The sequence below is a fragment of the Rana temporaria genome, chromosome 11, assembly GCF_905171775.1.
Source record: "Rana temporaria chromosome 11, aRanTem1.1, whole genome shotgun sequence".
Taxonomy (NCBI): Eukaryota; Metazoa; Chordata; class Amphibia; order Anura; family Ranidae; genus Rana; species Rana temporaria.
This window is the reverse complement of record NC_053499.1, coordinates 7,047,258-7,074,349: the sequence shown is the minus strand read 5'-3', so window position 1 is coordinate 7,074,349 and position 27,092 is coordinate 7,047,258. Positions and strand designations below refer to the sequence as shown.

Here is a 27,092-nt window from a genome sequence, read left to right as displayed (position 1 = left end):
ATTTTTGTTTTTCACCTTCACCTGTGCACACTGATCCACGATTTCTTCCTGTGCTTGTGTGATGCATGGAGTGTGTGATCGCAAGGAGCATTATAAATATAAATCCCCTATGGGGTGCTTGCAGTACTACTTCAATCAGCCATTCTCATTTTACACCAAGAAAATGTGGGGGGGGGGGGTCCAAGGAGCAATGCTAGGACAACAGCTTGGGCTTGATGACAACCTTGTCAACTCTACTACAAAGCCCTCAAAAAGGCGATGGCCTCCACTGAGAGATCGACAAGTCCATAGTCAATTATTGCTGACAAAGTTGAGGCAAACAGAAGATACAAGTTCACCAACGCGTTTCAAAGTGCCAGACAATCCCCCTTCTTTGGGGTAGGGTGCGCATATGAGAAAACCCTATCTAAAAATGCCCTGCACTGTTTAAAAGTCACAGTGGACGTGTGTTAAAAGTAGGAATGAGCTTTTGGTTCACTCCAAGTTCAGACTGAACCTTAAATGTCCAGGCTTTTGCCTATCCCTAACAACCAGTGACCACCAAGCCCCATTCACCCACTGACACATCTGGCCCAGTCACTTCACTCCCACTGAATGACAAGCTGTCCCACCACCACCACCTTACCACTACCACCATCCCATTTACCACCACCCTGACACCACTACCGCCATTCCAACAAACACCACCACCACTACCACCATCATGACACATCTGGTTCAGTCACTTCACTCCCACTGAATGACAGGCCGTCCCGCCACGACCACCTAACTATCACCACTACCACCACCAGCACCACCCCACTACCACCACCCAACTACTACCACCACCCCACCACCACCACTGCCACCATCCCAACAAACACCACCCCACCACCACTACCACAATCATGACACATCTGGTCCAGTCACTTCAATCCCACTGAATGACCGGCTGTCCTACCACCACCACCACCCCACTGTCACCACGCAACTACCACCACCACACCACCACTACCAGTATCCCAACAAACACCAGCCCACCACCACCACCACTACTACCATCCCAACAAACACCACCCCACCACCACCACCACCACCATCCCAACAAATACCACCCCACCACCACCACTACCACCATCCCAACAAACACCACCACTACCACCATCCCAACAAACACCACCACTACCACCATCCCAACACCACCACTACCACCATCGCAACAAATACCACCCAATCACCACCACTACTACCATCCCAACAAATACCACCCCACCACCAAAACTACCACCATCCCAACAAACACCACCCCACCACCACCACTACCACCATCCCAACCCCACCACTACCACCATCCCAACAAATACCACCCCACCACCACCACTACTACCATCCCAACAAACACCACCCCACCACAACCACTACTACGATCCAAACACCACCACTACCACCATCCCAACAACCACAAAAAAAGATTTTTTGGCCCCTGAAATGGGCTGGCTTTCTTTTATCTTCCTCTTGTCTCAAATTTATAATTTAATAAAAGATCATGAACTCTTAGGACGACCATCTAGCACTCTTTCTTTCATTTCAGTCAGCTTTCTTAACACCCAGCCTAAAATTGTAATATTTACTCAACGGTTTGGTCTGAGTATACAATGTAACATTTGCAGCTAGAAAATGATCTTTCCTTCCAGCTAAGGTGTATCTTGAAACAGCTTCAAGTGGTTGCTTAAAAACTAGCTAAGGCAATTTCCACAGCCCTCTCATTTTCTTGCTGTTTAAAAGATAGCTTAGCTTTCATTAACCATCTATGACTTTTGTATTAATATTCTATAGCTAAGCTGAGACATCTCCGTTTCTTTTCTTGCTGAAATACTCTTTTAAGTCTGTTCTCCCTCCTTCTCTTCCTCCCTGTTCTTTCTGCCCTATAGGCGACGGTAGGGAACGTGTCCAGCCGGGTAGGAGCTGTGGCAGAAGTCCTTGTCTGCCTTTATATGAGTGATCACAAAAGTAAAACGAGATCCTCGGAGTTGGTAAGCTGCAGAAATCAACCGTAACGCATGACAATTACTAACTTCAAAAAAACGACGACGACCATTACCGATACCTACATACAACACAAAAATTCTACTCTTCATTCAGAATCATTTTTCAAAATATTGGAAAGGGGCACTTACTGTCACATAAAAGACCCCCCCCCCTCACACACACACACCACCACCACCACTATTTATAAATAACAACACTTATATGCACCTTCTGTTATTCATATGGTGGATAACAGATGATCCTCTGCCTCTCCCCATAGGGTTAATACCATGGCCAATATAGCTGCGTATACCATGGATATTCCCCATAGGAGACCAAGATACGGTCTCCCTAGGGAATTAAAGATGGCTACTAACGGTATTATTGGGCAATAATGGATCAAATATTGTATTTTACAATATTTGATCCATTTTTGCCCAATAATACCGTTAGTAGCCGTCTTTAATTCCCTAGGGAGACACTACCACCACTACCAACAAAATGGTATGACCCTTACTATAGCTCTTTAGGGGCTGGTCTACTCTTTCTACTCTGTGGTAGAAGGTCCTTAACATCTTCAGTAAAACAGTCCAAGTAGGTGAGGAGAAATCCTAAAATCTAGAGTTGTCACTAGGGTAAACCGTCCAATGGGGACCCACCACCAAAATGGTATGACCCTTACTTATAGTTCCTCAGGAGTTGGTCTACTCTTTCTACTCTGTGGTAGAGGGTCCTCAACGTCTTTTGTAAATCAGCCCAAGTAGGTGAGGAGAAATCCTAAAATCTAGAGTTGTCACTAGGGTAAACCGTCCAATGGGGACCCACCGCCAAAATGGTATGACCCTTATAGTTCCTCTGGAGTTGGTCTACTCTTTCTACTCTGTGGTAGAAGGTCCTCAACGTCTTTAGTAATTCAGCCCAAGTAGGTGAGGAGAAATCCTAAAATCTAGAATTGTCACTAGGGTAAACCGTCCAATGGGGACCCACCGCCAAAATGGTATGACCCTTACTTATAGTTCCTCAGGATTTGGTCTACTCATTCTACTCTGTGGTAGAAGGTCCTCAACGTCTTCAGTAATTCAGCCCAAGTAGGTGAGGGGAAATCCTAAAATCTAGAGTTGTCACTAGGGTAAACCGTCCAATGGGGACCCACCGCCAAAATGGTATGACCCTTACTTATAGTTCCTCAGGAGTTGGTCTACTCATTCTACTCCGTGGTAGAAGGTCCTCAATGTCTTTAGTAAATCAGCCCAAGTAGGTGAGGAGAAATCCTAAAATCTGTAGTTGTCACTAGGGTACATCTTCCAATAGGGACAGATGTTCCAGTGACAACTCACGGCCAAAATGGTATGACCCTTACTTATAGTTCCTCAGGAGCTGATCTACTCATTCTTCTCTGTGGTAGAAGGTTCTCAACTCATTTTTTAAATTAGCCCGGGTATGTGAGGGGAAATCCTAAGCATTAGAGTTGTCGCAAGGTTAAACCTTCCAATGGGGACAGATTTTCCAGTGACAACCCACCACCAAAATGGTATGTCCCTTACTTATAGTTCCTCAGGAGTTGGTCTACTTATTCTACTCTGTGGTAGAAGATTCTCAACTCCTTTTGTAAATTAGCCTGAGTAGGTAAGGGGAAATCCTAAGCATTAGAGTTGTCGCAAGGGTAAACCTTCCAATGGGGACAGATGTACTATTGACAAAGCAACCCAATTGCCCTACCACCAAAATGGTATGCTTCTTGCTACAGTTCTGCAGGGGCTGTCTACTCAGTAGATCCTCAACTCCTTTAGTAAATCAGCCCAAGTAGGTGAGGGGAAATTCCAAACTCTAGAATTGTTACAAGGGTAAACCTTCCAATGGTGACCGTTTTGAATGTAGCCCAGCCTTGCCTGTCTCCACCATTCAGGTCTGGGATATCTTACATTGATATGCTACATATCCCATCTGCCACCACAGCAGAAGGACTGTGAAGAATGGAGGCGGTGATCCCTCCTTCCTTTTCTACCTGCAGTCCTGCTGTACTTCCTCCAGTCCCAGAACAGCTTGCCCAGACCTCTGCATGGATCTGAGGCTGGGGGGGAGGTGTTAAAGGATCTTGTTATTTGCACCCTCAACTGATGACAGGCCGTCCCACCACGACCACCAGCACCACCCAACTACCACCACACCACAACTACCATAATCCCAACAAACACCACCCCACCCCGCCACCCCATCAATGCAAAAATTATGAAATGCACATTAATCACAAGGATCAATGTTGTATTTACTACATAATCGGAAAAGGTAGACTAGGCCTTTAACTCTTCCTTACTTATAAGGTGATTAATGTAATTTTGTGTTAAATTCAGAGCTCGCCGGACGTAGGGATGACTGAGCCCTTTGCTGAATCTCCTTCTTCTTCTCCTGTCTCTCTTTCCCAGAAGGTACTCTACTCTTCCTTCCTTCTTTATCTAATGTATCTACAATGAGGTCACTGCACAAGGTGGGTGGTCTGAGTCAGTATCAGATATATAACAGGTGTCCTATAGAGCAGTAATGCAAGAAGAACACAAAATGTATTTCCCCCAAACCTCACATAGCCCTGTGATGTAGGGACGCCCCCAGAACTACATCTCCCGAGAGCCCTTTCCCTATATGCTGTAAGTGGTCTCTTGGGAGATGTAGTTCTGGGGGCGTCCATACATCACATCTTTGTACCTCTTTAGATGAATACACACTGCCTGGTCTAGGAGACAAAGAGTGGTACAAAGAGTGGCGAGGAATAGATGCAGGTAGGGCTGGTTGGGATTTTGTCTCAAACAGGAAGTTAGGCTTTTTTTTTTCGGTACTTGTGCAAGGTATAAAACATGGGGAAATGTGCATGTATTGCAGAGATGTACTGATTTTTTATTTTGCTCAGACATACTCTTAAGGGTCTTTTTATAAAACATTCATTGGACAAATGTCACACGCAGATTGCACAAATTTTGTCTGTAGTAATAAATGAATTCCTAGGATTGTCAGCTCCATCTAGTGGCCATAATGCTTTACAGCATTGAAATACCTCAATACAGTGGCGTCGCTAAGGGGTGGCTGTTGGGGCCATAGCCTTGAATCTGGGGCCCATATCCCAGAGTGTCTTACTGCAGCAGGCCGTGGCCTCTCTGCAGCCGTGCGGCGGGCGAGCGGGCGGGCTCTGCATGAGAGAGCCGGGCAGACGGATGAGAGAAGAAAACAGGCGGACAAGCAAAGATAGCATCATCTCTCTCTGCCCGCCCTGCATCACCCTCTTCCGCCCTCACAGCCGGGCCTCTCCAATGTCAGAGGTGCGGCCGTGATGATTGAAGCACCAATACCAGCCATTGCCCGTGAAAAATTGCTTACCAACCATGCCCCCCCCATGCTATGGGCTCTAGGCTAGCCCCAGATCTTTTGCAGACCTAGCAACACCCCTGCCTCGATAACAAAAATATGCCACCTTTTGGCCACTAGATGGAGCTAACGATCATAAGAATTAATCTATTACAGAAATTACAGAAAGAAAATTGTGTAGCCCACACGAATAATGAGTGATATTTGTCCAATTAATGTTTCATAAATAGACCTCATAAAGTGTTTTCAAAGTTTTCTGTATCATTTTTAAATTGTACATATAGGCCCGGATTTACATACATTGGCGCATATTTATGCCGGCGTAGCGCACCTAATATACGCTACGCCGACGTAGCGCAGAGAGGCAAGCACCGAATTCACAAAGCACTTGCCTCCCAAACTGCGCTGGGTTCCCTCGGCGTAAGCCGGCGTAAGTGGAAGTGGGCGTGAGCCATGCTAATTAGGCGTGACCCCATGCAAATGATGGCCCGAGTGCCATACAAGTACTTAAAACGAACGGCGCATGCGCCGCCCCGCGGGCGCATCCCAGTGCGCATACTCAGAATCACGTTGGAACTACTCCCTAAGATACGACGGATCACTGCCTACGACGTGAACGTAACCTACGCCCAGCCCTATTCACGTACTACGTAAACGGCGTAAAATACGACGGCTTGTTTTCCCTGGTCCATTCCTTTGCATGGGTTGCGCCTCATATATGGGGAATAACTTTACGCCGGACGTACGACTTACCCAAACCGCGTATATTTTGCGCCGGGCGCAAGTACGTTCGCGAATCGGCGTATCTCCCTCATTTGCATATGTGAATAGATAATCAATGGGAGCGCCAAATACGTCCAGCTTAAATATGCGCCCACTCTACCCCGGCGTAGGAAAGTTACGTCGGTCGGATGAAGCCTATTTTCAGGCGTATCTAGTTTTTTGGGCACGGCGCACAGATACGACGGCGCATATTTGCACTTACGCGGCGTATCTCGAGATACGTCGGCGCAAGTGCTTTGTGAATCCGGGCCATACTGTACATCAGGGTAACTATATATATATATATATATATATATATATATATATATATATTTTTTTTACCACACATGTACTTGGTAGCATTGTACAATGGTTGTGTGTGGTGAACCTCTTAACTCAATGGCTCTGTCCAATAAAAAAATAAAAATAGTGAAGAGAATATATAACAAATTAATGGGTTATCACTATTTGGCTGCCAAAGTCAAAATACACTTTTAAGAGAAAGCAATCCAATAACAGAGCAGCCATTGGCAATGTACCCTTCAACTGTATGTACATTTCATCTTCAGCTATTGAGGACTGTAAACAACAGGCTGCAAAAAGATAAGCGGGAAAAAAGCAGAGAGCGACATCTGCTAGCTAAAAAAAAAAAAAAAAAAGTATAATATTTTGTATTTACGTAACACACCAAAAAAAAAAAATGTTTTATTTTTTTTCCTGATTCCAATAAATAAGGAAAAGCTGTTTATAAACACCAGATACTCCAATCAGAGGAAAGAGTTGTGTTTAACAGAGATACAAATGTTTTTTTTTTCTAGGGATCCCTGAGGAAGGAGTTTCCTCCGAATATCGGTGGGAGCGACACGTGTTATTTCTGCAAGAAGAGAGTTTACGTGGTGGAGCGGCTGAGCGCCGAGGGACATTTCTTCCACCGAGAATGCTTCAAGTGTTCCTTCTGCTCCACTGTCCTCCGACTGGGGAATTATGTGTTCAATATGGAAGAGGGTAGGTAGCCCACAGTACAAGACAATTCACCTACCAGTGTGCTTTAGACTTGTCTGGGATATTGAGGTGCCAATTACTTTGTCAGAGTTCCCCTTTATATCAGTTACCCCTTACATCAGGGTCCCTATAAGAGTCCCCCTTTACATCAGAGTTCCTATCAGAAGCCCCCTTACATCAGGGTCCCCATCAGAGTCCCCTTTTACAACAGGGTTCCTATCAGAGTCCCCCATACATAAGGGTCCCCATCAGCGTCCCCCTTTACATTAAGGTCCCCATTAGAGTACCCCATACATCAGGGCCCTCATTGGAGTTCCCCTTACATCAGAGTTCCTTTCAGAGGCCCCCATACAAAAGGGTCTCTATTAGAGTTCCCCTTACATCAAGGCCCCATCAGAGCCCCCCTTACATAAGGGTCCCTATCAGATTCCCCCTTACATCAGAGTCCCTTACATTAGGGTCCCCATTAATATTCCCCATACATCAGAGTCCCCCATACATCAGGGTCCCTATCATAGTCCCCCGTGCATAAGGATCCCCCTTACGTTAGGGTCCCCATTAATGTTCCCTTGTACATCAGGGTCCCTATCAGAGTCGCCCATACATCAGGGCCCCTATCAGAGGCCCCCTTACATCAGGGTCCCCATCAGAGCCCCCCTTACATCAGGGTCCCTATCATAGTCCCCCGTGCATAAGTGTCCCCATTTACATTAGGGGCCCCATTAAAGTTCCCTATACATCAGAGTCCCCCATACATCAGGGTCCCTATCATAGTCCCCCGTGCATAGGGGCCCCCTTTATGTTAGGATCCCCATTTATGTTCCCCTGTACAATCAGGGTCCCTATCAGAGGCCCCCTTACATCAGGGTCCCTATCAGAGGCCCACTTACATCAGGGTCCCTATCAGAGGCCCACTTACATCAGGGTCCCTATCAGAGGCCCCCTTACATCAGGGTCCCTATCAGAGTCCCCCGTGCATAAGGGTCCCCCTTTACATTAGGGTCCCCATTAATATTCCCCATACATCAGAGTCCCCTGTACATCAGGGTCCCTATCAGAGTCGCCCATACATCAGGGCCCCTTTCAGAGGCCCCCTTACATCAGGGTCCCCATCAGAGCTCCCCTTTACATTAGGGTCCCCATTAAAATTCCCCTTACATCAGGGTCCCTATCAGAGTCCCCCTTACATCAGGGTCCCTATCAGAGTCCTCCTTACATCAGAGTACCTATCAGAGTGCCCTGAACATCAGGGTCCCCATCAGAGTCCCTCCTTACAGGAGGGTCCCCATCAGAGTCCCCCTGACATTATAGTCTTCTCTTACATCAGAAGCAGAGACCACAGGCAGCCTCCCCTGACCTTAATCTGCACATTGAGAATACACCGATGACCCTAGCAGGCCAGATATAATCTTGTAGCGGGCCGGATGTGGCCCATGGGCCCTAGTTTGGCGACCCCTTTCCTTAGATGTGATGGCTGAATTGCTTTGAATTTTTTTCAGGATTTTAGTTTCTTTCTTTTCTCCTGGTGATCCTGCCATATCCACACATTTCCTGTCCTCCGATGACAACGCTGCTCCTCCATAGATACAGTGCACTGAGTGAGCGTGGTCACTCTAAGACAAGACTACAAAATACCTCCCCCTTTCCACAGAAGGGAGGTGTTTTTTGGAGTTTACAGAGGTAACCTGGGCAGGACTGATAAGCAGTGGCGGCTGCTCCATTAGGGGCGCAAGCCCCCCCCCCCCCCTAATCCATGCACCCGGACCCTAATCTACATGCAGGGCACCGGACACATGGATTCCAATGGGATTTTTTTTTTTTAAGCACATGATTTGAACCTGAAGGTCTAATTGGCTTAAAAAAAGGGTGGGCTCGGGGCGCAGAACACTGTGCCCTAAGCCCACTCAGTTGTGTGACTTTAGCGAATTAATATTCCCTAATGTCTTTCCTGCTAATGTCTTCCTCCCGGTCAGTCAGAGAGTGGGTCCTGAGACCCGATTGACCAGGGAGTCTAAAGGCCCATATACACGACCAAGTTTTTCTGCAAGGAAAACTGCGGGGAGAGCTTTTGGCCAGGAATCCTGGCCGTGTGTATGCTTCCTCGCAGTTTTTCCAACAGGCCGTGACCCCATGTAAATGAATTCCTGACCGAACGGCGCATGCTCAGAATCACGTCGCATATACTCCCTATTATACGTCGGCTCAATGCTTTTGACGTGAACGTAACCTACGCCCAGCCCCATTCACGTACGACTTACGCAAACGACGTAAAATCCAACGGCTGTTCCGACATCCGTACCCTAACATGACTTACCCCTGCTTTATGAGGGATAACTATACGCCGGACGTACGCCTTACGTAAACGGCGTAGCTTACTGCGACGGGTGCAAGTACGTTCGTGAATCGGCGTATCTAGGTCATTTACATATTCGACGCGTAAATCAACGGAAGCGCCCCTAGCGTCCAGCGTAAAAATGCACCCAAAGATACGACGGCGTAGGAGACTTACGTCGGTCGGATCAAGCCGAAATTCAGGCGTATCTTGCATTGAGAATATGGCGCATAGATATGACGGCGCATCCGTGGACTTACGCGGCGTATATAAAGATACGTCGGCGTAAGTCGTTTGTGAATCCGGCCCATTGTATGCATTATTCTCACAGCAAATTTGTTATTTATTTTTTTGATAAAGAGACCCCACTCTTTTCCTGGATAGAACTCCCTCATATTTAATCCATTCTACATGAGAGCAAGGTGCTAACAACACAGATAGCTAGATTCACGTAGGGTGGCGTATGTTTGAGCCGGCATAGCGTATCGTATTTACGCTACGCCGCCGTAAGTTAGAGAGGCAAGTGCTGTATTCACAAACCTAAGTTACGGCGGCGTAGCGTAAATGTGCCGGCCTAAGCGCGCCTAATTCAAATTGTGAAGAGGTGGGCGTGTTTTATGCAAATGAATCGTGACCCGACGTGATTGACGTTTTTTATGAACGGCGCATGCGCCATCCGTGGACATATCCCAGTGCGCATGCTCCAAATTACACCACAAAGACTTATTGTTTTCGACGTGAACGTAAATTACGCCCAGCCCCATTCACGGACGACTTACGCAAACGACTTAAAAATTTCAAAATTCGACGTGGGACCGACGTCCACACTTAACATTGGCTAGGCCAGCTTTTTGTTGGACTAACTTTACGCCTGAAAACGCCTTACGTAAACGGCGTATCTTTACTGCGACGGGCAAGCGTACGTTCGTGAATAGGCGTATCTTGCTGATTTACGCATTCTAGGCGTAAATCAGCGTTCACGCCCCTAGCGGCCGGCCTAAATAGAAAGCTAAGATACGACGGCGCAGGCCGTCGTATCTTAGCTAGATTTAAGTGTAACTCAATTTGAGAATACACTTAAAGATACGACGGCTTAAATTCAGAGTTGCGACGGCGTATCTACTGATACGCCGGCTTAACTCTTTCTGAATCTGGCTAAGAAACGGTATAACAGTTGCAGCACTTTTGCAGTGAAAAGAACACAGAATAACTCAGAGCTCGTCTTTAAATGTTAACCATCAGCCGACTTCAGAGATTTTCCCCTTCGCTTCCAGATCTCTGATCTTCACCCGCCGTTCCCTTTCAGTAGTAACAACAAGATGTGCTAACCAAACACACACATCGGACGCACATGCCCGGAGGGCGCAATAGGCGCTGCCTGTGATTGGCCGGAGTTTTTGGCCTCTATTATACATTACATTCCTGAAGGCCTGAAAGATTAGATTTTATCGTAGGAAAATAATCCTTTTTTCTTATCTAGTCCAGAAATAAAAACAGAGGGAGCCGGGAAACCGTTCAGATGTTATCTACAACAAAATCTCACACTTCCTATTCTCTACTGCCGCTAAAGACTCCCGACATTTAAAGGGATAAAAACAGCAAAAAGGGAACCAATACACTAAATTGTCAAAAGTATTGGGACACCTGCCTTTACACGCACATGGGCCCGAATTCACATACATTGGCGCATATTTATGCTGGCGTAGCGTATCTTTTTTTAGGCTACGCCGGCGTAGCGCAGAGCGCCAAGCACAGTATTTAAAAAGCACTCGCCCCCAAATCTACGCTGGGTTTCCTCAGCGTAAGTGAAAGTGGGCGTGAGCCATTCTAATGAGGCGTGACCCCTGTAAATGATGTACTGAGCGTCATAAAGATACGATTAACGTACGGCGCATGCGCCGTCCCGTGGACGCGACCCAGTGCGCATGCGCAGAATCACGTCGAAACTACTCCCTAAGATACGTCGAATCACTGCCTACGACGTAAACGTAACCTACGCCCAGCCCTATTCACGTACTACTACGTAAACGACGTAAAATACGACGGCTGTGTTCCCTGGTCCATACCTTTGCATGAGTTGCGCCTCATATATGGGGAATAACTTTACGCTGGACGCCGGACGTATATGATGCGCCGGGCGCAACTACGTTTGTGAATCGGCGTATCTCCCTCATTTGCATATGTGCATAGAAAATCTATAGGAGCGTCAAATGCGCCCGGCGTAACTATGCGCCCACGATACGACGGCGTAGGCAAGTTACGTCGGTTGTAGGAAGCCTATTTTCAGGCGTATCTAGTTTTGTGGGCACGGCGCACAGATACGACGGCGCATAGTTACACTTACGCGGCGTATCTCGAGATACGTCGGCGTAAGTGCTTTGTGAATCCGGGCCATGAACTTTAATGGCATCCCAGTCTTAGTCCGTAGGGTTCAATATTGAGTTGGCTCCGCCCTTTGCAGCTATAACAGCTTCAACTCTTCTGGGAAGGCCGTCCACAAGGTTTAGGAGTGCGTTCATGGGAATGTTTGACCATTCTTCCAGAAGCACATTTGTGAGGTCAGGCACTGATCTTTGACGAGAAGGCCTGGCTCACAGTCTCCACTCTAATTCATCACAAAGATGTTCTATCAGGTTGAGGTCAGGACTCTGTGCAGGCCAGTCAAGTTCCTCCACCCCAAACTTGCTCATCCATGTCTAAATGGACCATGCTTTGTGCACTGGTCCAAACCATTTGGTGGAGGGGGGGGGGTTTATGGCGTTGGGTTGTTTTTCAGTTTTTCAGGGGTTGGGATTGGCCCCTTAGTTCCAGTGAAGGGAACTCTTAAGGCGTCGGCATACCAAGACATTTTGGACAATTTCATACTCCCAACTTTGTGGGAACAGTTTGGGGACGGCCCCTTCCTGTTCCAACATGACTGCGCACCAGTGTACAAAGCAAGGTCCATATAAGCACCTAATATTGTCATTTAATCATTTAGTAAAACAGATCTTGGAAATACTTTCCTTATCAGCAGTAACATTGTTCTCCTTTTATCCCCAGGTAAATTTTATTGCCAACCTCATTTCATGCACTCCTTCTCAAACAACAAACAGCGAAAGCGAAGAACAGATTCAAAACTGCAGGTAAGTCAAAAAGTTATTTTACTCTAACCCCCCCCCCCCCCCATTGGTCCTTGGTGGCCCCATTTACTTGTAGATGTATCCACCTAAAAACCTACTAATATTCAACAACAAAATGTTATATCCTCCAGGCTTTCACGCCATCAATCACTGTAATTTAAGGCGTTTGTTACCTTAAAAAAAAAAAATGCATTAATAAGTGCCTGTGCTGTGTATTTTGGCCCCCCGTATTATCAAAAATACCTGGCTGATCCTGCCTGATTCTGCCCTCCCCCCTGTAAACTGACCACGGTATGACACAGTGGTCAGTGTACGTGCCTCTGTCATCCGCAGCTCTCCTCTGTTGTCCGCCCCTCCATACCCCCCCCCCCCCCCGCCCTGTCAACTCATGACAGTGCCCACCTCTGCCATCCTACTGCTAAAATACCTATCATTTTCAGGTAACCCCCAGTGTTAGATAATGCAATGTCTCCACTAAATATGCTTTATAAAAAAAATACTTGTTGTATACTATATTTCAGACTGCCGCCTGCCACTCACGTGACCGCCCGCCGCTTATTATTATTATTATAATACAGGTTTTATATAGCGCCAACAGTTTCTGCAGCGCTTTACAATGCAGGGAGACAATACACCAACAGTTACAATCTAAAAGGGAGGGGGTGGTGAAACAAAGGGAAGAGACTGTGAGGCAGGCCCAGACTTGCCATAGGGCATACAGGGCAAATGCACAGCGGCCCGCGGGCTGCAAGTCACGTCTCTGTAATGTAGGGGGGTCTGTATGGGCTGGCTGTATTGTAGAGGGGGGCTTTAATGTAGAGGGGGTATGTAATGTAGGGGGGTCTGTATTGTAGAGGGGGTCTGTAATGTAGGGGGGTCTGTACTGTAGGGAGGGGGGTCTGCACTGTAGGGAGGGGGTCTGTACTGTAGGGAGGTCTGTATATCATGCAAGGGGTCCAGAACTGTTAGGGGGGTGTCTGTGTAACAAATTGTCAGGGGCTGTGTAATGTAAAGGGGTCCAGAGGTGCGGTGCTATGTAATGTAAAGGGCTCCAGAGGTGTAGGGTGCTGTGTAATGTAAAGGGATTCAGAGGTGTGGTACTATGTAATGTAAGGGGGTCCAGAGGTGCAGGATGCTGTGTAATGTAAGGGGGTCCAGAGGTGCAGGGTGATGTGTAATGTAAAAGGGTCCAGAGGTGCAAGGTGCTGTGTAATGTAAAGGGGTCCAGAGGTGCAAGGTGCTGTGTAATGTAAAGGAGTCCAGAGGTGCAGGGTGCTGTGTAATGTAAAAGGGTCCAGAGGTGCGGTACTATGTAATGTAAAGGGGTCCAGGGTGTTGTGTAATGTAAAGGGGTCCAGAGGTGCAAGGTGCTGTGTAATGTGAAGGGGTCCAGAGGTACAAGGTGCTGCAACCCAACATCCCATCTCCCCCCCCACCCCCCGGGCTGCTCAGTCTAAAAAGCCTAGGCCTATTTTTTGCCCCAGTCCGGGCCTGCTGTGAGGGATGAACTGATGAGGTGAGTAGAACATTTAGTTGCTAGCTGGAGGCAGGATAGGCCACCCTGAAGAGATGAGTGTGACCGTCTGCTGCTCTCCTCTCCTCCTCCCCTCCTCCCGACTGACGTCAGTGCGGGATTCTCAGCCCCTCCTGCTGTAGTTTTCAGATCAGGAAAGGGAACGGCGGGCAGTCACGTGAGCGCCGAGCAGTGCTGTGAATTAAGGGTATATAGGGGCATTTGTTTTAATAAAGCATATACAGCGGAGACATTGCATTATCTAACAGATAATGCAATTTTCAGATTGCTTGAAAATGATGAAGTGTGTGGATTTTTCCTGCATGTGGGTAGGCAGGCAGCTCAAACACAACAGCAGAGACCCCTCATTGGTCGTTATTTTCTCGCTCAGCTCTCAGTATATCAGAATTGTGTGGCTTGATTAGATGTAGAAAGGCTCTTGGCAAGGAACAGAGATGCACAACCTCAAGCCAATTCTGCAGATAACAAAAAAAAAAAGGTAGGTACATAGTTAGTCAGGTTGAAAAAAGACACAAGTCCATCCAGTTCAACCATAAAAATAAATAAAATAAAAAATATCAAAAGGTAGGTACAGTATATGGCCTTAGAACTGTATCTGCTAAACAAAGCATGCATTAATAATGAATGGCCATTACACAGAGCGTGCTGAGCGTCTGGCACCCGGGATAATGCCGGAACGCCGCCCTGGTAACACAATCTCCGGGGACTTCATCAAATGATGGTTCCAGCTTTTCCAAAACAAATGTTGCTGTTTATAACCTCTGGCATTCCACCCCTGGAATATTCTGCCTTGTTTGTGTAAACCCAGATGCGCCAGAGATGTTTTTCTATTTTTGGTCGATTGCAATTTTTTTCCAGAATTAATGTCCATTAGGCCAGGAATAGAATTTATTGAGGGAGTGTTTCCTTATTTGTGAAACTTTTTATTTCACATCAGATCAGTGGCAGCATTTTAAAGCTAAACTCCGAGGCAAAAAAAATCACATATATTTCATCAACAGCCACAAAGGATATAAATCCAGTTTGTGTGCCCCAAACGAATTTATAAACCCAGAAATTATCTTGTAAAAGTAGCAGTGTGTGTAGAGAGTACCTGTGTAGAGAGCAGAGCTGTGGGAGGGGTCCAGCAGGCTCCACCCAGTACAGGTTGCCTGTAGAGAACTACAGGAGGGGGTGGAGACAAGACCGGTCACCCTGCACAAGGAGAAAGAGCAGAACTGTGGGAAGGGCGCAGCATGCTCCGCCCACCACATGCTGACTGCAGGAAACTACAGGAGGGGGCGGAGACAAGACTAGTCATCCTGCACGAGGGGAGAGAGCAGAGCTGTGGGAGGGGCCTAGCAGGCTCCACCCATTACAGGTTGCCTGTAGAGAACAACAGGAGGGGCGGAGACAAGACCGGTCATCCTGCACAAGGAGAGAGAGCAGAGATGTGGGAGGGGCCCACCAAGCTCCACCCACTACAGGTTGTCTGTAGAGAACTACAGGAGGGGCGGAGACAAGACCGCTCACCCTGCACAAAAAGAGGAAGCAGAGCAGTGGGAGGGGCCTAGCATGCTCCACCCACCACATGCTGACTGCAGGAAACTAAAGAAGGTAGCGGAGTCAAGACTAGTCATCCTGTACATGGGGAGAGAGTAGAGCTGTGGGAGGGGCTGTCAGAAACCATGAATCAGACTGAGACAGAAGTACAGTTAAATCACACTTCTTTAATAATAATAATAAAAATATAAACAGAGTAAGCGTAGTCAAAACATAGCCAGAGTACAGGAACCGGATCGGATAGTCAGCCAACCCAAATGTCAGAGAGCCAGAGATAAATGTAGTAGAACAGCAAGCAGGATCTGGAGCCAGAAGGAACGTCAGCCAAGCAAGTCTTCAACAGGAACACAGGGGATAGTGTTTGTGATGTTGACCAAGGTGAAGGCAGAGATCAACTGAGCTGGACGGCTTAAGTAGGCAGGACTGACGAGCAGAATCATCAACAGGTGAGTCACTGTGGAGAGATAGGAGCTGACAATTAGCCGACAGCTGAGCGGCCAGTTCAGAGAAGGAAGGGCTGAGCCCAGCCCTGACAGGGGCCCAGCGTGTATATTTTTGTTGCGAAATGGCAACATATTTTCTGCCTAATTCTGATGTCACTCTGACCCTCTTTTCTTAGGATGAAGATAAAACATGGAAGAAGGAAGAAGCCAGAGCTGCAGAGATAATGACCGATAGTCCTTACAGCAGTTCAGAGGACAGCTCCCCAGGTATCATGACTTCCTTATTTAGGAAAACAGTAAGCTGGCCTCTTGCGGTGACGAGGGATGTTCTTGCCTTCCCCAGCCGCCTATCTAACTGGACGCGCGGCGTGGTACAAGGCGCCAAGCGCCACATCAGGGACAATGAGCAGCAATATGCTTATATGTACGAATTAATGAGCGTGGGGGTGCCTTTTCTGTACGTGCTTCTCGAGGTTTTGACCCTCATGTATCAAGAAGCCACACCTTCCCTACAGTATATTATGGAGCAAGTGCAGAACGCTGTATGGTACAAAAATACCTAAAAGGTTGGTCCACTCAATGGTGTTGGTTCCAAAGGAGTAGAGAATTTTCCCTTTGCAAAGTGAATGTTGACTTATAAGGATGAGTGGAGGGATTGAGCCAAAGTGGATCTTGCCGTGAAATGCGGTTTCCCAAAATGTTGTTGATCGTAATCTTCACCAGGAGTCTCCAAACTTCCTAATCAAAGGGCCAGTTTATTGTACTTTAGCAGGGCCGGACTGTGGCCAGTGGGAGTCATTTTTTTATAGCACCTGAATTGGAGCCTCATTGTTGGTGTCAGTGAGAGGGATAGTGCCTCATCATTGGTGTAAGTGGGTGAAATAGTACACCCATCGTTGGTGTCAATGGGTGGAAAAGTCCCCCATTATTGGTCTCAGTGGAAGGAGTAGCGCCCTGTCATTGGTATCAGTGGGAAGAATAGTGCCCTATCGCTGGTGTCAATGGGAGTAATATATTCTCATCATTGGTGTCAATGGGAGGAAAAGATCACCATTATTGGTGTCAGTAGGAAGAATAGAGATCCATCATTGGTGTTAGTAGGAAGAATAGAGATCCATCATTGTTGTCAGTGAGAGGAATAGATCCCCATTGTTGGTGTCATTGGGAGGAATAGTCCAAACGCAATATTCTCCAACGCTCCTGAAATGGCTATTCGGTAATAATGGGTGCTGTAATGACCACAGGCTGGGAACCGTAGACAATCCAAGTGAATAAATGTCACCAGCACACCAAGGGTTCCTCAAAAAGGGTCCAAAGCTTTATTTTTGTGGTCACATGATAAACATAAGGCACAAAGCTTTATTTTCGTGCCTTATGTTTACCATGTGACCACGAAAATAAAGCTTTGGACGCTTTTTGAGGAATTCTTGTTGTGTTGGTGACATTTCTTCAATTTGGAGGAATAGATTCCCATGGTTGGTGCCAGTGAGAGGAATAGAACCCCAAGGTTGGTGTCAATGGGAGGATTGGATCCCCCTCATTGGTGTCGGTGAGAGGAAATGGATCCTCATCATTGGTGTCAGTGAGCGGAATAGATCCCCATGGTTGGTGTCAGTGAGAGGAATAGATCCCCATGGTTGGTGTCAGTGAGAGGAATAGATCCCCATTGTTGGCGTCAGTGGGAGAAATGGATCCCCATCATTGGTGTCAGTGGGATAAATGGATCCTCATCATTGGTGTCAGTGAGAGGAATAGATCCCCATGGTGTCAGTGGAAGAAATGGATCCCATCATTGGTTTCAGTGAGAGAAATAGATCCCCATGGTTGGTGTCAGAGAGATGAATAGATCCACATGGTTTGTGACAGTGAGAGGAATAGATCTCCATGGTTGGCGTCAGTGGGAGAAATGGATCCCCTTCATTGGTGTCAGTGAGAGGAATAGATCCCCATGGTTGGTGTCTGTGAGAGGAAGAGATCCCCACAGTTGGTGTCAGTAGAAGAAATGGCGCACCATCGTTGGTGTCACTGGGAGGAATAGCTCCTTGTTTTATCAGGAGGAAAAGTGCCCCAAGGGCCAAATAATGGCAAGCAAAGGGCTGCATCTGGCCCACGGGCCACAGTTTGGAGACCACTGGTCTTCACCACCTTAGGTGAAATTTGTTTTAAAAACCAAATTACTTTGTTTATCAACAAAGCTATGTTATCGCCATGGTAATGCTTGTTCATAAACAAAGTTTAACTAATTTGTCCAAATTCGTTAAACTAATTCAGAACTATACAAATTGCACATGTCTACTGATTGGCTGAACATCCACTTTGCTGAATGAACATTCTCTACAACTTTTAGGACATCAACCCCAACGAGTAATTTTACAGGGAGGAACCAATCCTGAAGAAGGGCTCCCCTCCGACGTTCAGTGACACCTTAAGTGTGCTCTGAGACGGTGCTTTTTCTTTGGACGGTGTTTGAAGGTTTAGATTTGCACTTTTTTTTGTACCTTAAAGTCCGAGATTTCACGTTTACAGTTTTTTAAAAAATATTTTGCAACTTGTTTTTGTGGGCAATGCCGACTGTGATGTGACCAATACAACCAGCAGTCAAATTTCAACTCAAAACATACTGTCCTAATTTCATTTCTAAATTTCTTCCATATTCTCTATTTGAAAAATACATTTTTGGCATTATTCGATTTGATAAAAATTCTCTTTAGTGTTTTTTTTTTTTAAAGAGAAACACTGTCAATTTTAAAAAAATATATATTTTTTTTTTAAATCACTTTTTTCTTTTAATTCAATCACTTTAAAATATTTTTGGCATTCTTCGATTTGACAAAAATACTCTTTAGTGTTTTTTTTTTTTTTAAAGAGAAGAACTGTCAATTTTAAAAAAATATATATATTTTTTAAATCGCTTTTTTATTTTATCACTTTAAAATATTGTTGCATATTCTGCACTAAAGGAGATTATGGAAGAAAAAAAAACAAAAATTTGCACAAAATTTTGTCCTAATATTTCATACGATATGTCTTTTCTAGTAGCTTTTAGCTAACACTGGTCACTTTGTTGTAATTTTCAAGATGGCATCTAAAATTGTGAGTCTTTTAAAAAGAATACTGAATTGACCCCTCTTTATAATAGTTAAATTAATATTTTTACTGAAAGTTTTTTTTTTTCTTGTTTTCTTCCTGTGACAACCCTTTATTTTATTTTTAATAATTTTTTTATTGAGTTTTTAAACAATCAAGATAAGGATATCAAGTACAAAATAGAAAACCAATTACAATGTCTTTGTACATTGACAACCAGGGGTTGACTGACAACTCATGGGGCCCCCCCGGGCAATAGAAGATTATGGGGCCCCCGGGCTTACAGATGGCCACCACGCCAGGAGGCAGTGCAGAGGCGGGGCAGCTAAAATCTCAGGATTTTCACATCAAAAGCATGTCGGTTTTGGACATATCAGGGACAGATGTAAAAAAAAAACCAGATTTTTACATACTGTCCCTGGTTTTATTGAGCCTGGCAACCCTGATGGGGCCCCCTAGTGGCATGGGGCCCTCAGGCAGTGCCCGAGAGTCCCAATGGTCCGTCCGCCCCTGTTGACAACCCCTTATATACAGTATCTGTATATTTTGTAGATAAAAGGGCTTGACTCAACAACATTTCTAGGTTATAATTATATAATCATTGTCTGTCTTTGCAACAAAGAAAAAGGTTGTGTTGATGCCTTGCAGAGAGAGGTAACTGGTGATTCTCCGGTTTATAATTATATCCTTGGCAGGTCCCGAGGCTTACTTTAAATGCCTCCCTATAAAAATTTATGTTTCAATGACAGGTGCAATTTTCACAAAAGCTGCCATGTTTTTTTAGTTGTCATAACATTTCCATTTCACATGACCAACTTGTATTTTTAAAATATGATCTAAACATTTCCTAATACCAGAGGACGAGAAATCATAAAAATAAATATTTTTCAGTAATACGTTCTGCAAGTATTTTGGGAGGTTCTAGAAAAAATTCCAAGTAATATTTTGAATTTCTTTTTATATTTATATAAATCATTTTTTTAGCAAGATCAATTAATCATTAGGAATAATGAAGAAAAAAAATATAATTCTGGACAACAGAACAAAGAAATGTATATAATTATTGAGACACAAAACTCTGGATAAATCATGTGAACTTTTAACTAGTTACTTGTTGACCCATCAAAGAATACATAGAATCTCTCCAGAGTATTTTGTGAAGGTCTATAAAAAATATATATATATATATATATATATATATATATATATATATATATATATATATATATATATATATATATATATATATATAATCTGACTATTCCTAGAATTGTCTCCAGAGTATTTTGGGAGGTTCTTAAACACGTCCAAGTATTTTTTTCCTGAGCTAAGAATATTTTTAACATTCTTAATTAATTATTGGGAAAATAGAAGGAAAAATGTAACTCTGAATTTAAAAATATTTATATATATATATATGTATGTATAGACAGAGACAATTAGTATTTTGGGAGGTTTTTCCAAGTAATTTTTTCTGAACTAAGAATATTTTTAACAAAATCAATAATCATTATGAATAATGAAGGTAATATATATTTCTGAACAACAAAATTAGAAAAATATATACCTAGGTGTTGAGACACAAATTCTGGATACGCCCTGTGAACTCTTAACTAGTAACTTCTCGCGAATTTTAGAGAATACATAGCAAGTGTTGTCTCCAGAGTATTTTAGGATTTTAGGAGGTTCTAAAAAATAATTCCAAGTAATTTTTCCCAAATTAAGACAATTTTTAACAATCCCAATAATCATTAGGAATAATCCATTAAAACTATTATTAAAAAAAAATATATATTTCTATAAATAAATGTTGAGCCACAAAAGTCTGAATATGTTTTTTTCCTGAACTAAGAATAATCCTAACAATCTTAATTAATCATTATAAATTTAGAAGGAAATATATAACTCTGTAAAAATTACAAATATATAAAAATAAAAAAAATATATAAAAAAAATATATACAAAAATATAACTCTGTAAAAATTACAAATATATATATATATTTGTAATTTTTACAGAGTTATATTTTTCCTTCTAAATTTATAATGATTAATTAAGATTGTTAGGATTATTCTTAGTTCAGGAAATAAACATATTCAGAGTTTTGTGGCTCAACATTTATTTATATAAATATCATTTATTTTTTTTCAGAATAATATTTTTGATTGATTATTCCTAATGATTATGTTAAAAATATTCCTTGTTCAGAAAAATAAAAAAATCTCAGAATTTTTTTAGAACCAAAATACGCTCTGTCTCTGTCATATATATATATTTCCGAACAACAAAACTAAAAAAATATATAGGTGTTGAGACACAAATTCTGCATAAGCCGTGTGAACTCTTAACTTGTTGCTTGTTGACATATACAAGAACACATAGCTAGGGTTGTCTCCAGAGTATTTTGGGAGGTTCTAAAAAAAAATTCAAGTAATTTTTCCTGACTTAAGAATATTTTTAACAATCCCTATAATCATTAGGAATAATGAAGGAAACATATAATCCTGAGGAAAAAAAAATTATATTTTTCGAAGTAAATGTTGAGGCAAGTCATGTTAACTAGTTATTTGTTGACATATCCAAGAACACATAGCTAGAGTTGTCCCCTGAGCTGTAGCTTTTTTTTAAATCCAAAAAATAACTGATGCATCTTGAAAACTAAAACAAATTGTGAACTGGCCAAAACATGTGCCTAACCTTGGGGAATTATCCCAGAAACAAAAAAAAAAAAGAAAAGATTGACCAAAAATGAGCTGAATATATTTTTACATTTCATAATTGCTGGTTCTGTTCTGACCTGCTGTGCCTATAACTGCATAATTACTCACTCACATATAAGTGAGGCTGCAATGCCACATTTCTTTTTTACTTTTTTTAACACTAATTTGATATAATTTAGTACTTTTTTTGTAATTTTTTCCTAACTAGCGATTGTTTAATTGCTTTGAATTTGTATTTTTTTATATATTTTTTTTTTAATGGGTGACTTAATTTGAAATGCTTGTGTCCATATTTCGCACAATTTGAAAAAGGAGGCATAAAAATAATTTTCTCAAGACTTGTACAAAGTTAAAGGACGAAAAAAATGTTTTATTGTGTTAAAACTGTACAGAACAAAAGAAAGAGAGAAATGTTTTTGAGCTTCCTTTTAATTTAGAAGTTTTGAAACAAGGAGGTGCAAAATGTGACTTTTAAGAAATGGTATGTTGGGACATGCAGTTCTGTATTGTGGTCACACGTTGCTCATCCCTGTTCTGAATTTTGTGTTTTGATTGTAATTGCTTAACCGTGTCTAATGCTTTGAGATTTGCAGCAGATGGGTATTTCTTTAAAATTTTTCTTTAACAAAAAAAAAAAAAAAAAATTGAGATTTAACTGCCAAACTGCCCAATTTTTTTTCACATTTTCAAATATTTTAATTATAATGTTTTAATTCACAATACTACAGAAATGTTATCTTGCTGGACATTTCAGATGTTTAATGCTTCGAGATTTGCAGCAGATGGGTATTTCTTTAAATTTTTCTTTAACAAAAAAAAATGAGATTTAACTGCCAAACTGCCCAAATTTTTTTTTCACATTTTCAAATATTTAAATTATAATGTTTTAATTCACAATACTACAGAAATGTTATCTTGCTGGACATTTCATAGGTTTAATGCTTCGAGATTTGCAGCAGATGGGTATTTCTTAAAATTTTTCTTTAACAACAAAAAAAATTTGAGATTTAACTGCCAAACTGCCCAAATTTGTTTTACACATTTTCAAATATTTAAATTATAATGTTTTAGTTCACAATACTACAGAAATGTTATCTTGCTGGACATTTCAGAGGTTTAATGCTTCGAGATTTGCAGCAGATGGGTATTTCTTTTTTTTTTTGTTAAAGAAAAATTTAAATTTGAGATTTAACTGCCAAACTGCCCAAATTTGTTTTCACATTTTCAAATATTTAAATTATAATGTTTTAGTTCACAATACTACAGAAATTTTATCTTTCTGGGCATTTCAGAGGTTTAATGCTTCAAGATTTGCAGCAGATGGGTATAATTTTTTTGGGAAAAATAAAAATTTTAGACTTAACTGCCAAATTGCCCAAAAAAATTGTGCCTTTCGAGGGCGCCCTCTGCATTTTTAAGTATTTAAATTATAATTTTATTTGTATTCACAATATTACAGAAATGTAATTCTTGATGGACATTTCAGAGGTTTGACAATTTCAGTGGTTAGTGGAAATTAAGTCAAGTGAAATTCTTCTGAAATTAAATCCACTATTATTATTATTATTATTATTATTATTATTATTATTTCCTTAACTTGCTTTTGGAAACAATTTCATTTCTGAAATGAAAAAAATCTGTTTGAGCATTGATCTGACCTTTCTGAATTTCTCTAACTTTCAAAACCTCAGCCTTTTTTTTTTTTACCAGCTGTTTTCTTCCTTTTCTCAACCTCCTCTTCCTGTCTTCTTTCGCGTTTTCAGTTCCTTCTCACATTCCAGTTCTACGCCCACTAGTTGGCTGACGTTTTTTGCTACCGTAAGGTGATTTTTTTTTCTTGCTTACCGTCTTCCAAAATGTGTAACTAATACTGCAAAAATATTTTTAACCTCTTTTTTTAAAAAAAAAAAAAAACGTATTTAAAGCTAACACGTTTTGCATCCTGTGCTGTGTGTTTTAACTGTTATGGAGCAATTTGTGTTTGTCTGGTATATATATATAATCCAAACTACTCACCTCTCACTTAATAGGCCAATAACATTATACCAATAGTGTGTGTCCTGTAACCAATAATTCATGCCTGCCTGTGCCTTGTTGCTACTAATGATGTTGCTTACGATGTGCGAAAAACTTGTAAAAAAAAAAAAGAAGGGGGGGAGATATTTATAAGTCTCTAGGGAAGTTTTATAGAAGCATTGAGATGTCTTTCGAGATGAAATGATACTTTTTATTGGTCAACTGAGCAGAGACTGATTCCAGAGGATTTAAGGAGTGTCGTAGAATATCAGATAGAAGGTCTACTTGGATGGTGGCCACCATTTAACGTTTTTGTCCATATACAATAAGAAACTCAAAGAAGTTTTTTTTGTTCTTTTAAGGCCATCGTTTATGGGTTTTCTCCATTTTTAGAAGCATAAAAGATATCAGAATGCTTTTAATGTATCCATTTTTGGAACCATTAAACAACGCAACAGTTAAATTGAGGATCACCTTAAAAAATTTGGATTAATTAGTTTGACCGTTTTTATTGTCTACCGACAGGATCATTTGAGATTTCGTAACAGATATTTGACTTTAATAAAATTTTAAATTACATTTTTTTATTTTATTTCTGTATAGGAAGTCAGTAATGCCGCGTACACACGATCAGTCCATCCGATGAGAACGGACCGATGGACCGTTTTCATCGGTTAACCAATGAAGCTGACTGATGGTCCGTCGCGCCTACACACCATCGGTTAAAAAAACGATCGTGTCAGAACGCGGTGACGTAAAACACAACGACGTGCTGAAAAAAACGAAGTTCAATGCTTCCAAGCATGCGTCAACTTGATTCTGAGCATGCATGGATTTTTAACTGATGGTCGTGCCTACTAACGATCGGTTTTGTCCTATCGGTTAGGAATCCTAAGTAATCGATGGCGCCCACACAAGATCGGTTTTGACCGATGAAAACGGTCCATCAGACCATTCTCATCGGTTTAACCGATCGTGTGTACGCGGCATTAGAGTTTGGTCATTGCTCCAGAAAATTTTTGCTCTTATAGTGAATTGTTGGTCTTTTTTTAAGACCTGGTAACAAAATCCTCTAACGGACAGAATTTTTAAGCTGTTTCAGCTCTTATAGCTAAAATGATCAAAGTAAAGTGGGAAGAAGGCATAGAGACTCAAATAATTGATTTGCATCAGTAATTTACCATAAGGCCCAAAGCTGCATCCAGGGGCGAACTGACAACTCATGGGGCCCCCTGGCCAAAAGGAGATTATGGGGCCCCCTGGCCAATAGGAGATTATGGGGCCCCCAGGCAATAGGAGATTATTGGGCCCCCAGGCAATAGATTATGGGGCCACACAGTACTGTATATACACACACACACATACAGTATACACACACAGTATAGGCGGGGCAGCTATAATCTTGGGATTTTTAGACCAAAAGGATGTCGGGAAGGGACATTTCAGGGACAGATGTAAAAAAAACACAGATTTTTACATACTGTGCCTGGTTTTACTGAGGCTGGCAACCCTCATGTGGCCCCATAGTGGCATGGTACGGTACACCCCTGGCTGTATCACAACATTTAAGCTTTGGAGCACCAAAAAAAAGACTTTTGGCCGGTGGTTGAAAAATATTGTACTTTATCCCATGGCAACCCAGGAAAACTAAAGTCTTTGGTCTGGTTGACAATTGGCCAATGGCCATGTTTGAAGAACCGATGATTTGTGTTAGATTTGGGTGTTTGTTCAACCTAAAGTAGAAATTGATAATCCATAATAATCAGTTCCAAAAAGATATAGGAAATTTTAACTTTCTTTTATCCCATGGTGATCAAGTAAAACACTGAAGTCTTTGGTCTGGTTGACAAATGACTGTGTTTGAAGAACCGATGATATGTTGTAGATTTGGGGGTTTGTTCAACCTAAAATAAAAATTGACAATCCATATTAATCAGTTCCATATTAACAAGTTGTAGGAAATTAAAAGCATACGCAAACGTTCTCAAAAAATGAGCCTAGGACCCTTTGCCATCTGTATGCATCGCTTAATTGTCTTGACCTCTGTGAGTTGCACGTTAATCTGTTCGGAGCTGTTTTTGAAATCTGCATGTTCCATAACCCGCGTTGCTCGTTGCAAACAACCCACCTTTGCTCCATCTCTATCTTTTGTGTTTTTCTTCTATTTCAGACTCTTCCCAAATGGATTTTTTTTCCTCTACTCTCCCTTTTGTTTTTTTGGGGGGGGCAGGCAATTGCATAGGATCTTAAGCCACATGCTTTTTCACATAAAGTGAAGTTTTTTTTTTTTTCCCTATCCATGTGTCTGAATATTGTTGTCATGTATGTATGGAACATACGACAAATTGTGTTCAATCCAATGGCGTTTGATTTGTAATAAAGAATAAATGCATTCATTCTTTAATTACTTTGGTTTTGTTTCTTTGATTCATTTTTCATCCTTCTTGTTCTTATTCTTTTTTATTGGAACCATATTTTTTATGACGCAAACAACTTGACTTAACTTATGTTAAAATGAGAATAAAAATCAGAAACCATCCAAGAGTTGAGTGTTTATAGTGTGCCAATAATTCTTCTATTATGTGCTTACTTGACAATTTTGAAGTCTGACTGGAAGAGGCCAAACTTCTACTCTCTGGACCCTGAGCTATGTTTCGTCACTGCTCAGTATTGTGCAATTCTTGTGTTGTGCAATATCTTCTACCGATGACCAGTTCAAAATGGCTTCCCTTTTACCCTTGGTTCTACCTCCTCACCACAAAAGGACTTTTCCAATAATGAATAGACTTAATTTTATGGGTTAGGATGAAGGAAAAAAGCTGGGACAGCCGCACTCCAAAAAAAACTCCTTCTTTAATTAAAAATCACAAAATACATGCCACAGCAAAAAACAGCACAACAAAAGAAAAGCTGACGTTTCGCACTATGCCTTAGTGCTTCTCCAAGCTATGAAGAAGCACTAAGGCATAGTGCAAAACGTCAGCTTTTCTTTTGTTGTGCTGTTTTTTGCTGTGGCATGTATTTTGTGATTTTTAATTAAAGGAGGAGTTTTTTTTGGAGTGCGGCTGTCCCAGCTTTTTTCCTTCATCCTAACCTGCATTTTGATTGCACTGCCTGCACCCTTGGCTCGGACCACAGGAATCAGATTACCTGGTTCTCTTTGAGCGGTTA

General features: G+C 42.3%; 1 protein-coding gene across 10 annotated transcripts in view; it reads left to right on the top strand.

Annotated features, from left to right (window-relative positions):
* Nucleotides 1-27,092, top strand: part of LOC120916987 (F-actin-monooxygenase MICAL2-like) — a 300,525-nt gene that overhangs the window by 191,878 nt on the left and 81,555 nt on the right. For 7 of the 10 annotated variants that reach the window (XM_040327945.1, XM_040327949.1, XM_040327948.1 and 4 more), the window contains 5 exons: nt 1,911-2,012; nt 4,359-4,433; nt 6,942-7,128; nt 12,500-12,582; nt 16,275-16,365. In XM_040327945.1, the coding sequence (XP_040183879.1) occupies nt 1,911-2,012; nt 4,359-4,433; nt 6,942-7,128; nt 12,500-12,582; nt 16,275-16,365 (538 nt within the window). Of the gene's footprint in view, nt 1-1,910; nt 2,013-4,358; nt 4,434-6,941; nt 7,129-12,499; nt 12,583-16,274; nt 16,366-23,668; nt 23,729-26,091; nt 26,329-27,092 lie in introns of those variants that run through there. The other 3 variants (XM_040327952.1, XM_040327951.1, XM_040327950.1) reach the window with 3 other exon arrangements.